The following is a 14460-nucleotide window of genomic DNA, read 5'->3' as shown; positions in this document are numbered from 1 at the left end:
GGGGTTTATGGGAAGGAATGTGGACAGGATGTCCCTCACTTCTGGGCTTACAAATGTATGTGTGTGAAACATATCATTCAAAAGCTAGCAAACTTTTCAGTATTGTTTATGTGCCTGTTGATAACTCAAGTCCTCTAGTGTTTGGTGAGTATGTACAGGGTATTTCAAAAATGACCGGTATATTTGAAACAGCAATACAAACTAAACGAGCAGCGATAGAAATAAACCGTTTGTTGCAATATGCTTGGACAACAGTACATTTTCAGGCAGACAAACTTTCGAAATTACAGTAGTTACAATTGTCAACAACAGATGGCGCTGCGGTCTGGGAAACTCTATAGTATGATATTTTCCACATATCCACCATGCGTAGCAATAATATGGCATAGTCTCTGAATGAAATTACCCGAAACCTTTGACAACGTGTCTGGCGGAATGGCTTCACATGCAGATGAGATGTACTGCTTCAGCTGTTCAATTGTTTCTGGATTCTGGCGGTACACCTGGTCTTTCAAGTGTCTCCACAGAATGAAGTCACAGGGGTTCATGTCTGGCGAATAGGGAGGCCAATCCACGTTTCGGATAGCCCAAAGCAATCACATGATCATCGAAATATTCATTCAGGAAATTAAAGACGTTGGCCATGCGATGTGGCCGGGCACCATCTTGCATAAACCACGAGGTATTCGCAGTGACGTCTAAGGCAGTTTGTACCGCCACAAATTCGCGAAGAATGTCCAGATAGCATGATGCAGTAATCGTTTCGGATCTGAAAAATGGGCCAATGATTCCTTTGGAAGAAATGGCAGCCCAGACCAGTACTTTTTGAGGATGCAAGGACGATGGGACTGCAACATGGGGCTTTTCGGTTCCCCATATGCACCAGTTCTGTTTATTGACGAAGCCGTCCAGGTAAAAATAAGCTTCGTCAGTGAACCAAATGCTGCCCACATGCATACCGCCATCATCAATCCTGTGCACTATATCGTTAGCAAATGTCTCTCGTGCAGCAATGGTAGCGGCGCTGAGGAGTTGCCGCGTTTGAATTTTGTATGGATAGAGGTGTAAACTCTGGCGCATGAGACGATACGTGGACGTTGGCGTCATTTGGACCGCAGCTGCAACACGGCGAACGGAAACCCGAAGCCGCTGTTGGATCACCTGCTGCAGTAGATGCGCGTTGCCCTCTGTGGTTGCCGTACGTGGTCGCCCTACCTTTCCAGCATGTTCATCCATCACGTTCCCAGTCCGTTGAAATTTTTCAAATTTTTCCTTTATTGTATCGCTTTTCGGTCCTTTGGTTACATTAAACCTCTGTTGAAAACTTCGTCTTGTTGCAACAACACTGTATTCTAGGCAGTGGAATTCCAACACCAGAAAAATCCTCTGTTCTAAGGAATAAACCATGTTGTCCACAGCACACTTGCACGTTGTGAACAGCACACGCTTACAGCAGAAAGACGACGTACAGAATGGCGCACCCACAGACTGCGTTGTCTTCTATATCTTTCACATCACTTGCAGCGCCATCTGTTGTTGAAAATTGTAACTACTGTAATTTCGAAAGTTTGTCCGCCTGAAAATGTACTGTTGTCCCAAGCATATTACAACAAACGGTGTATTTCTATTGCTGCTCGTTTAGTTTTGATTGCCGTTTCAAATACACCGGTCATTTTTCAAACAACCTGTATTTTATATTTCCATCCATCTTTGTCAATCATCATCTTGTTCACAGTTGAGTCTATCTCATTCTGTGGTCTGAGTGATCTGCCTTTCTTTACCAGAATTAGGAATTAACTATTCTGAAAGTTAGTATACTGTCACCTCTTTTACTTTCATGTGAGTCTAATGGCACCACTAAACATTTTGTCTCCTCAGTTTAATTAGGCCCTTCTAGCCAGTGATTCAGTCTCATAATTTATCAATAACATATATGTTTATTATTAAAAAATATTTCAACATTTGTATCTAGGCAGAAGCAAAAAAATTGTCAGTATGTTTGTGATAAGTCTACATCAATGAATAGTGAATTCTTCATCCAGAATCTGAAACATTATCTGGGAAATTTAGATATGATTTTTTGAAATCTTTGTAATTTTTTTTTCTTGATGCTTTTATGTCATACGACATTACCTGAAACTTCCTGGCAGATTAAAACTGTGTGCCAGGCCGAGACTCGAACTCAGGACCTTTGCCTTTCGCGGACAAGTGCTCTACCAGTTGAGCTACCCAAGAATGACTCACGCCCCATCCTCACAGCCTTACTTCTGCCAGTACCTCGTCTCCTACCTTCCAAACTTTACAGAAGCTCTTCTGTGAACCTTGCAGAACTAGCACTCCTTAAAGAAAGGATATTGCAGAGACTTGGCTTAGCCACAGCGTGGGAAGTGCCCGCGAAAGGCAAAGGTCCCGAGTTCGAGTCTCGGCCTGGCACACAGTTTTAATCTGCCAGGAAGTTTCATATCAGTGCACACTCCACTGCAGAGTGAAAATCTCATTCTGGATTACATTACCTGATTGCGAAAAACATATGATGTCCACCTAAAATAGAGTTTTACTTGTGGTAGAATTATCATGTCACTCCTCCTGGTACTGGGTAATATCCTAAGAGAGCCCCTCTCTATGGCCACCCACACAAAAAGAGTGTTTTGTGCCATCCAAGAGAGGGTGGGGATGAGGGTCTCACTCCATTGAAGCAGTCATTGAAATCCATACTGCAGTCTAATATGCACTGTACTATGCAGCCACAGTTACAATATGTGTGTTTCCTCCTAGCACCCTCTACTGCCATAGTAATTGGTTATGCTGTGTCTGATTCACTTCTCTTGCTGAGTCACCTTGTAGTGGATGTGATACAGCACTATACACAATGGTTTTGTATTTGAAAAGAAAATAGCAGTGGGCAGCAAGGTTGTATCAAGAGACCTATCCTCACTGACAACAACTACAGCATTCAATGTTTGCCACAGTGTTTTGCCATTTGTCAGAAACAGGGTTGTTTCAGGAAGCAGAAAATCATGAATGATATACCTGAAATGTTCAGGCATCAGACTTGGAGAAAAATTTGATTAAAACTGTGGAAGGCAATCACAGTGTCAGTATCAGTCAGTTGGCCTGCCCATACAGGGTAAGTGAGATGACCATGTGGAACATTCTCCATAACAATAGTTACTACCCTTATCATTTACAGCATCTGCAGGGCTTACTAGTGACAGACTCTCCACAGTGGGAGTAGTTTTGTCACTGGTTTCTTCTCCAGGCAATCACAATTCTGAAATTTCTGTCATCCATCTTATTCACAGATGAGGCCACCCTTACACGGAGTGGTATCTTCAACTTTCATAACAGTCATCTATGGGATAATATGCAGAACCAACACGGTATGGTGACAATGAATCATCAGAATTGGTGTAGCAGGAATGTGTGGGCCAAAATAATTGGGGACCACGTTTTGGGACCAGTCTTCCTTCCATGTCACCAACAGGCTGGAAATATTGGCAATTTTGTGAATGACTTTGCTTCCCCTGCTGAAAGAATTGCCACTGATGATTCAAACAGTTATGTGGCTGCTACACAATGGTGCTCCAGCCTGCTCCACCAATAAAGTTTGGACGCATCTCAATCATGTCTTCTCTTGTTGATGGATCAGAGAAGGGGGTCCAGTTGCATGGTCTGCTCATTCATCAGATCTCAACCTGTGCAATTTCTGTTTATGGTACCATCTCAAAAGTATTAAGTATGCAGAGCCCATTCCAGATGTGAAGACACTAGAGCAGCATATTCATGCTGCCTTTGACACTGTTCAGATGCAGCCTGACTGATGTGAACATGTAATAGAGAACATGTGCTGAGGCACGTGGAAATTGTTTTCAACATGAAACGCAAATGTGGCTGCTTGGTACAGCGTGTATTTGATCGCAGTCTCTGTAACAATGTATGATTGAATAAATTGTCTGTAACATGGAAACCATGTATTTCCAAACATAAGTTCTTAAGACATTTTTGTTTCATATCCTCTCATCCATCAATCCGTAGAGTTTATACATATATGGGTTTTTGTAATGTTCAGTTTCAACCCGTTTAACTAGAACCAGTTTTCTAGGGTATCCAGTGTGCTTACGACGGATCCTGGAATGTTTTCTGCATGATTATCTTCTATTAAACCAGAAGTATTATCTACAAACAGAACTGATAGATTGGTATGTTATTTATGTAGAACATGAACAAGACTGGCCTCAAAATGGAGACTCGAGACACATCTTTTGATACTTTACTCCATTTAGAATAATAATTCACTACATTTGAAGTGATGGTTAACCTCTGCTTTCTGTTGTGCAAGTATAGTGCAGTTACACTGTTATCAGCTGACTCTTAAACAGGCTATTTTGACAGGTGCCTCCCTAAGTAACAATAGAAAAAATCATTGTTTCAGAAAACACCCAATGCAGTCATCATTTTAAAACTGCTGGCAATTACAACACTAATTTTTGACCATTGTTACTGTCCCATAATAAACCTAAAATTCAGTCAGTCATTTAAAATTTGTTATAATACATAATTTAAAGGGTAAAATTGTGAGACTTTCCTTCAATGATGTGAAATATAATGCATGATTTTCTTACCTAATACATAAACCATTATGAGGGTCCATCCCACAATAAATGCTACTAGCTCACCAATAGTAAAAAAACTGTAGATATAAGCACATCCAGCACGAGGAAATCTAGCAGACAGTTCTGCATAACACAGACCTGTGAATAACACCACATACAGTTTTTAGTGCTTTTTTTTTATGAAACGGCCAACTTAGCTGTCATATTACAACTTACTTTTTATTTGTAGAACAGTGACTCTGAAAACAGGAATGAGACAACCCATAAATATTTCAAATTAATATCAGCTCTAATGACTTATGAAACAAAAGAAGTGGAACAGTAAATAAGAACATAAATAACAAATTTTCCATTCAACCTGAGAGAAGACAATAATCAATGAATACCAGTTTTTCATTAATACATAGTAAAGCTCTTAACATACCTTTTACAATACTGACAAGAGACAGTGAACATGATTACAGTCAACCAGAAAGACCTATTTTTTGCATTGTGTTTACATGTTAATATGGAGTCTTTGTACTAAATAACCCTCTACATTGTGCGCATGCACAATTCAGACATCATATGCATACTGCCTTAACTTAATGGACCTGACGGCTATCTGGATTCTCCTCCCTCATACTAGTTTCTGTGAGCTCTTAAGATGGGAACTTACCCTCCAACATTTTGAAAGCATTTCTGATTAAAACTCTGTTAAGATATCCCTTCCTTCTGTCTTTTCATTTTTCCCTGTCCTAATTTTTAATTATGTTATTGAGCTCTCTTCTCTTCAATTGATCTTTACTTCTCATTCTGCCCATATCATTCTGGACTGTAGGTGGACCTAATCTCTCTGACACCTCCCCCTGAATCTTTGATCTCTTGTGTCTCTCACTACAGCTGGGACCTTCTTAATTTGAGGTATGAATGACTTGCCCTTTCTTTCTGACCTTCCACAATGTGTTCTTCTCTCTTTCCTGAGGAAGGAATTATTAGTTGTGGAATTATATAGTGAGTCACTTTACTTTTACATGTGTCTATCAGCAGTACAACACATTTTTCCACCTGAGACTGAGTACTGACCAGCAGTAATGCCTCATACTTGGTTTTCCCAATTGAATATTCCTTTGATAATTACCTCATGATATCTCATGGAATACATCTTATATGTCATACAATTTGTAACAAATTTGTTATGAATGCAACCAGTTTTTGTGAGTGGATTTTAATATTTATACAAGCTCAAACAAGGTATTATTCTGCAGAGAAAAATCAGTTATTTGGATGAACTCCAAAATAGTATATCATAGCATTTATCTGGAAAATAGTGATAACAAATCACTTAGAGGTATTATGGTATTAAGGCAGCTAAAATTCAAGTGGATATAGTCACAAAGACAAAGTGGCACGGTCAATTAAATAAAAGTAAATGATTTCTATTCAGTCTGCATGTGCAAATTAGTACAACAGATTTTTTACCAATATAGACAATGGATGTCTTTTGCTGGCACATGTGACAGAAAAAGTAGAATAAGTATTTGTAACTATTTATATACTTGCTTTGGATAATGGCTGTGCACACAGACTTGTTGGCATTTGTGAGTGAGACCTACTTCTTTAAAGATTAACACTCAAAATGGAAGACATTGGATCCATTTTCACATACAGCTGAGGGGAAACATGATGAGGTTCTCCAGATTGAGATTATCCAAGATTTCATTAGAAATTGGATCACAAGAATGTTGATATTGTTTCTTCTGCTAGACCAAAGCTGACTCTGCCACTGTCTTCATCCATCAGAATGAGTATCTACTCTTTACTTAACCCAAAATAAAATAAAATAAAATAAAATAGAAAATAATGAGACAGCTTTTGAGAAAACATACAATCCATATTACTGTGTGACTAATGAAGCTGACATATTTGCTGCCATGCAGGACCAGGAACGAGGTCCCTCTAGGCCATTTTTTTGTGTTATTTTGGTTTTAACCATGTACTGAATACTTTCTAATGTCATGAAACATACCTCCAATTCATGAAAGTTTCAAAAGAGAGTTTAAATTGTGAGATCACTGGCCTCCTCACAGCTGAGGAAATGAGTTAGATCACATAGATTCAGTTAGGGGTTTATTGGTAGAACACCGGGGAAGTGCAATCAGTCTAGAAAACAGTTTTCTTACAAATCACTTGTGTAACTGGTTCTAGAATACTGCTCAAGTGTGTGTGACCCATACAAGATAGGACTAACAGTGGATATTGAATATATACAGAGAAGGGCAGCACAAATAGTCACAGGTAAGCTTACTAACAAAGTTTAAAAAACTGTCTTTAAATGATTACTCTAGGGATATACCACGACCCCTTATGTGTCGCTCACATAGGGATTGTGAAGATCAGATTAGAATAATTACTGCATGCACAGAGACATTCAAACCATCATTCTTCACATACTCCATACATGAATGAAACAGAAAGAAACCCTTATAGCTGGTACCCTCTGCCATGCACCTCATGATGGTTTAGAGAATATAGATGTAGATGTAGATCTACCTTGAAAGAGGTTGCCATTGATAGCTGTGAGGATGTGTGCTACCTCACTTTCTTATATCACTTCATAAAGAATGAGGATGTAAATTATCTGAAAAGCATCCAATAGAATGCTGTATAATAGGTATATGCAATGAACAATATACTGCAAGTATGAGTAATATAAAAATAGGAGCAAAAAGTGTTCTTCTTAGAAATGGTGAGTTTTTGAAAAACAAAAAATGCAAACATACACCAATTCATGGAAACTTCTTATTGTTTTCCTAAATGGTGAAAACTAACTTGACATCTGGTCTGAAACATTCATTTCTTGCTTTGCAGCATTTTGATCAAAACTGGCTGTATGCTTAAACATTACCTTTCTAGTTTTTTTTTTTTTTTTTTTTTTGCTTTTCTTTCCAGTGGTTTATGTTCCCATGCTTTGCTTAGCAGTGAGCTACATCATATTTCTTTTGTCCTGCCATTTTGATACTGCTACTCTATTACCCTCTTTCAGTGACTTCGCCTTCTTCTATTTGTGACCTTACCACAGCTGAGATGAGGCTGCTGGAAGGGAAGGGGGGGAGAGGTGGCAAGGGGGCAGGTATACTTCCTGTTGTTTTGCAGAGTCCTTATGATGTTGGTATTTCTATTAAACAGATTCCGAGCTAATGACACACTGGTCTAATAATTGTCAGTAACAACTGGTGCATCCCTTGACTGCATATTTTCCCATTAAGTACAAAACTACTTTTTCTGCAAGATTTTTACTGACAGTGCACAACCAACTAAACAGTTATCCTCAGCACATAAACAGCTTGGTCACATAGATTGAAGACACTGATTCTATGTTTATGAGCTTTTCTGGGAATGTACTGATGAGATAAAAGTTGTCTGCAGGAGGTCACCACTGATTGCACCACTGCTAGTATCTCTCTTGGTCCTTTTTGTGAGCAAAACACACTCTGGATCATATCAAGGAGTTTTCAGATCTTGAATATATTGTCACTTTTGTCCGCCACTGCATTGTCCTCAAAATGAATGATACACAATAGCAGTTGAATTTGACTATGGGACATAGGTCTAGTGACTTGGTTGTCTCTGTGGAGAACACTTGTGCTCCAGTAGTTGCCAATGTGTGAGTAGTGAACTGGCCTTATGCACATAATTGCACCAAAGAACTTGAGCATCTCATCACTGTTTCATCTCCTTCCAAGCTGTAGCCCTTGCTTTACCATGAGGCTGAGCTGTATCCAAGAATTCTGTGGTATTTCTGTTTGTTGCACTAACAATAAACCCTTAAATATTGTCCCCAGTGAAAGACAAGACTTGCTTAGGTTTCAGATCCTTCTGATTTGGATCATTATATTCTTTGGTTTTCATATTTTTCAGTCCACTGCAGCACAGTTTTCATCTCCACTTCCTTCTAGAAACTGAGGGGGGATAGATTGTATAATGGATAGTTCATCACCTTTTGCCAGTGCCTTGTCACTTTCAGTGTCTGATGACAAACTGTTCCTGTGTGAGGAAGTTCCATTTAGCATGAAGCCATCATCATCGTCATCACCCAAGTCACAACAATCAGACAACTCACCATCATCAGCATTGAGAATTTCTAAAAACTCTTCCTCTGTTAAGAAACCAGATGTATCTTTCCATCTCTGTTTACCAGTAGAGGAACAGGGGCTTGCATCTGTACCTTGCTTCATCCATGGCCCATCACTTTCAAGATTATAAGCAGCCATTCAGTGTACAACAGATGGCAAAGCAATTTGGTATTTTGCAGATGATTTAATAAAGAATAACTCAGAAAATGCCAATTAATTAAGTGAGATATACTTCAGTTGCTTATTCCAACACTTAAAATTACTCTGCCACATAGTTACACAGGAATATTTCATTAGAACTAGAAAACATGGAGGAAAACTACACAGCGAATTGAAACCACAAGTCAAGATTCCAGAAGCAGTAACACTACTGCCATCTAAAGAACTAACTATGAAAACAATACATCAAAACCACATCACACAAAAGGCGGGATTCTAAAAATAATGGCACTCTGATACAGTGGCCACTGAATTCACCATTAACATTATCCTACAAAAACACAGAAAAGGGAGATTTGGGTTTACTGCCAGGCCAGCCTGTTTCAGAGTCAATTGAAAATATCACATAAGCTATGGGATCCAGCACCCTCATGGCCTTTGAGGAACCCACTTGTGAGGTTCCCAAAGCTCTCAAGTCAACAAATTTGTTAACAAAGTTCTCATTTGTACTATATCTGTTCCAAAAGCTGGAATGCAGATCAAATTTGTATTTAATAAGCTGTTGGGTTCTAAATTCAAGAGAAAAATTCTGTTTAAACTAAGTCTCTCGAAACTGATGATTTTCATACTCATTTTGTAATAAGGATTCTACAAACAATAGCAACTCTTATATTATTTTAACTCACCAGCAATTACAGATGCAACTGCAGCTATACTGAAAGATGTTAGTACTCCAGGACCAGCATAATACCTTGAAACTGTTCCTGGGATGACATATACCCCAAGTCCAAGTCCTGTGCCAACACCAATGCTAACAAGATCAAAGACATTCAGTTTTCTTGCAAGATGACTCTGAGCAATGTCATTAACATCAGATGACTTTTTATGAGACATTTTATGCATTAAAGTCCTCAGCATCTTGAAATCTGCAATAAAAATAATACCAGCTTATAAATGTTTAAAATTTTGGTTTTTACAGCAGATAGTTATATTCTTTAAAAATATCATAAATGTACACTTCTGTACAAAGGACAACTTTGTTTCAAAATGGAAGAGGGTGTAGAAAAATTTGCAGTGGTTGTTTTAAGAGTCCTGGTTAAAGGGGAACTTGTAACAATCATTCTCCTGGCCTTCACTAAACCAAGTTGGCCATGAAATGCTAGTATATGCCTAGAATGTTACTCAAATGAGTGAGACTCATACTAAAATGACTAACAGGGGATAGTGAAAGTATACAAAGAAGAGCAGCACAGTTTTGTTTGAGCCATGTGAGAAAATCATGGAGGTGTCGAAAAAACTGAATTGGCAAATTCTTCAAGACAGACAATTCTAATTATCCTATGGAAAGCCACTTAAAAAGTTTCAAGAACCAACTGTAAATTTACAAATATACTGAAGCCATGTATGTAATGCTGCCACATGGATTATGAAGACAAAATTGGACTAACTGCAGCACACAGAGACATTCAAGCAATCATCCTTCCTGCACTCTGTATGTAAATGGAACAGAGTGAAGCCCTTATAACTGGTACTATGGGAAGTACTCTCTTCCACACACTTCACAATGGTTTACAAAGTATAGATATATGAGTATTGGTAATTATGGATAGTACATAAGAAATTTTTAAGAATGTTTATATAATGCTTGGGGTAGTGCACAACTGGTCAACAAACAACACAGTAACTCTTAACATAAAGTAAGCAATTAGACTGAAAGTAAAATAGTGAGTGTAGCTAACACATAAGTTTTATGTATTTATATTGATCAGTAACTAAAAGATGATAAACATATCAGGGTACTCAAAGGAAGACTTAGCATTGCTTGTTATACCTTTTGCAAATCTCATGCTTTAGACTAATGTAACTACTTCACATACATTGAGTCCATCATCAACAGTGACATATTGTTTGGTATATGTTCAAAATTCAAAAGAAGGCATCAGATTGGTTGGTTGGTTTAAAGAAATTAAAATCACACATAGTGTGACGGTGCTTGGCCGACCATAGAGATAAAAAGGAAAAGCCAACCACAGAAAACACATTAAAAACTCAGCTTAAAATCGTAGGCCAAAGGCCAGAATCAACACAAAACAATAAAAGAAGACGCAAACACTCAGATTAAATGATAAAACCCCCTGCCCGAATAAAACATAAAACTAAGCCAGCCATAGCAGGGTCATCAATTAAAAGGGCAGGGAGCATATCAGGCAGCGCAAATGTCTGCTTGAGCACAGCTAAAAGTGGACAAGACAATAAAATGCGCACCACCGTCAAAACCGCCCCGCAGCGACAGAGAGACAGGTCCTCACGACGTAATAAATAACTGTGTGTCAGTCGGGTGTGGCCAATGCGTAGCCGACAAAGGACGACTGAGTCCCTGCGGTTTGCTCGCATGGATGACCGCCACACAGTCATTGTCTCCTTGATACAACAGAGTTTGTTTGGCTTGGGCAAGTTGCGCCATTCAGTGTCCCATAAATCAAAAATTTTGTGTCGTAATAGTGCCCACAAATCAGTCTCCAGAAGGCCAATGTCTAGAGAGTGTTCACTGGTGGCCTATTTGGCCAGGCTGTCAACATGTTCATTGCCCGGGATACCGACATGAGGGGGGGTCCACACAAAGACCACAGAGCTGCTGCAACAGGCAAGAGTATGCAGGGACTCACGGATAGCCATCACCAGACGAGAACGAGGGAAACATTGGTTGAGAGCTCGTAAACCAGTCAGGGAATCTCTACAGATAATGAAGGACTCACCTGAGCAGAAGCGGATACACGGTAGGACTCGAAAGATGGCGACCAGCTCAGCAGAGTAAATGCTGCAGCCAGTCAGCAAAGAACATTGTTCGGAATGGTCCCCTAGAGTTAGCGCATAACCGACACGACCAGCAACCATCGAACCATCAGTGTATACAATGCCAGAGCCCTGATACATGGCCAGGATGGAATAAAAGCGGCAGCAGAAGGCCTCTGGAGGGACTGAGTCCTTCGGGCCCTGTGCCAAGTTGAGCCAAAGGCAAGGGTGAAGAACACACCATGGGGGTGTACGCAAAGTGACCCGAAAAGGAGGTGGAACAGTGAAAACCCTAAGCCCGGAGAGAAGCTCTTTGACGCGGACCGCGATTGGACAACCTGACCGGGGCTGGCATTCCGGCAGATGGACGACAAATTGCGGGAACAGGAGATGATAGTTTGAATGCCTGGGCAAGCTAAAAACATGGGCAGCATAAGCGGCCAGTAAATTTTGGCACCTTAACCGCAATGGACGGACACCTGCCTCCACAAGTATGCTGTCCACTGGCCTGGTCCAGAAAGTACCAGTGGCAAGGCATATCTCGCTGTGGAGGATTGGGTCCAGTACCCACAGTGCAGATGGGGATGCTGAGCCATAAGCCAAGCTCCCATAATCCAGACGGGACTGGATTAATGCCTGGTAGAGCCGTAACAGAGTAGATCGGTCGGCACCCCAGCGGGTGTGGCTCAAGCATCGCAGAGTATTTAGATGCCGCCAACACGCCTGTTTAAGCTGCCGAATATGAGGCAGCCAAGTCAACCGGGCATCAAAAACCACCCCCAAAAACCTATGTAACTCCACCACTGTAAGATGCTCGCCGTCAAGATAAAGCCGCGGCTCCGGATGTACAGTACGTCGCTGGCAGGAATGCATAACGCAGGTCTTGGCTGCCAAAAACTGGAACCCATGAGCTACAGCCCAATGCTGCGCCTTATGGATAGCGCCCTGTAGCTGACGTTCAGCAGCTGCAATGCCAATAGAGCTGTAGTAAAGGCAGAAGACATCAGCATACAAGGACGCTGAGACAGACGTTCCCACTGCCGCAGCGAGTCCGTTAATGGCTATTAAAAACAGGCAGACACTTAAAACAGAACCCTGTGGCACACCGTTTTCCTGAACTCGGGAGGAACTATGGGAGGCCACGACTTGCATGCGGAAGGTACGATACAGCAGAAAATTTCTGATAAAGATCAGCAGCGGGCCCTGAAGTCCCCATCCATGAAGCGTAGAAAGGATGTGATGATGCCATGTCGTATCGTACGCCTTCCGCATGTCAAAAGGTGCTGACAGTGGGCAAAGGCAGTATGGATGGCCGACTCCAGACTCACCAGATTGTCAGTGGCGGAGCGGCCTTTACGGAACCCACTCTGAGACGGAGCCAGAAGGCCCAGCAACTCCAGTACCCAATTCAAGTGCCGGCTCACCATCTGTTCGAGAATCTTTCACCCACCCAAGTGCTAGCCCAGCCTGACAGCACTTAACTTCGGTGATCTGATGGGAACCAGTATTACCACTGCATCAAGGTCATTGGTCTTTGCAGGTTCATACAACTATACAATTCTGTTTTGTAATAGCTCTGTGCTTTAGAATTTGATACACATATGCCATATGACTAAATGAGTAGGTACTTTTGCAGTTTTGAAATGGGACAATGCCATTAAATATCTAGTAATAAATTTCTTATTTAGAATGCTGTTAGTACGCACAAATATTAATATTTATTACTATGTGGAGAATAATTAAATTTAATTGCCATGAACTCTTTTGGGTAAAGTCATAGTTGTTGTGGTAAACTGAGGGAAGACTTATATACTGTAAATAATAGGAATAGTAGCTAAAAGTTACATATGTGAACAATTTTTAATCCATTCTGACATGGACCCTATACACTTATTTTGTCAATGTAGACAGGCAAAACATATGGCATGTGATGTGAGGCAGGTATTGTACAGCATACTTAGTACACAAAACAATGTTTCAGGATTCAATGTGAAAGCTAGACAGGAAGTTACTTACTGTATTTACTCGAATCTAAGCCACACATTTTTTTTCCAGTTTTTGTAATCCAAAAAACCGCCTGCGGAATAGAACCGAGTGCAAAGTAATCAGAAGTTCTGAAAACTGTTGGTAGGTGGCGCCACAACTAACTTCTGCCGTCGAATATATGTAGCACTACACAGGCATACTTTGCAGGGTCAAAGACACATACTGGCACCAAAACATCTGCGTCAGTAAATAAATTAAAAAAGAAAAGGTAGAACACGAGCTTTTCTCTCCACCCCGAGTTTCAACCACTGCATTTTCATATATTGTCCAACGAAGTAAACAGAAATTCCATATTCTTCATTTTGGAATGTAGCAGCCTTTCAAATACTCGCAGCAACACAAATAAATTTCTATGCACAAAAATACCAACAATGTACAAGGCTTTAGGATTGTTGCACGAGTTGATACGTTGGGGCTCATTAAGATTTCACATAGTGGCACCAATTGCTTTGTGGAATTTTTTGAAGTGCTTTTTGGTGTTAGTGAACCATAATGAAGCGCTTTCATTATAGTGCCAAATTCAAGGGGGGAGTTATTTCTTTTGTGGAACAAAGTTCTATTCGTGCTGCAGGTCTGCGATACAGGATGATGAGAGGAACGTCAGCCAATGGCGACTGCAGAGAGATAGGTTATTTGAATGTTCAAGTAGCAGGAACGGATTTAGTGGGTCAAAGTGTGGCCAATATCATGCACTAGAAGTTATTTTAAATGGATTTGTTAAGGAGCAGTGTCAG

General features: G+C 40.3%; 1 protein-coding gene across 1 annotated transcript in view; it reads right to left on the bottom strand.

Moving 5' to 3' along the window:
- Positions 1-14460, bottom strand: part of LOC126281836 (cationic amino acid transporter 3-like) — a 129033-nt gene that overhangs the window by 102618 nt on the left and 11955 nt on the right. The window contains exons 2-3 of the mRNA XM_049981086.1: positions 9574-9813; positions 4623-4751 (exon numbers count right to left, since the gene is read on the bottom strand). Of these exons, the coding sequence (XP_049837043.1) occupies positions 4623-4751; positions 9574-9805 (361 nt within the window). The 5' untranslated portion in view covers positions 9806-9813. The remainder of the gene's footprint in view (positions 1-4622; positions 4752-9573; positions 9814-14460) is intronic.

This window comes from Schistocerca gregaria, chromosome 7 (assembly GCF_023897955.1).
Source record: "Schistocerca gregaria isolate iqSchGreg1 chromosome 7, iqSchGreg1.2, whole genome shotgun sequence".
NCBI lineage: Eukaryota > Metazoa > Arthropoda > Insecta > Orthoptera > Acrididae > Schistocerca > Schistocerca gregaria.
This window is presented reverse-complemented; position numbering and strand designations above follow the sequence as displayed.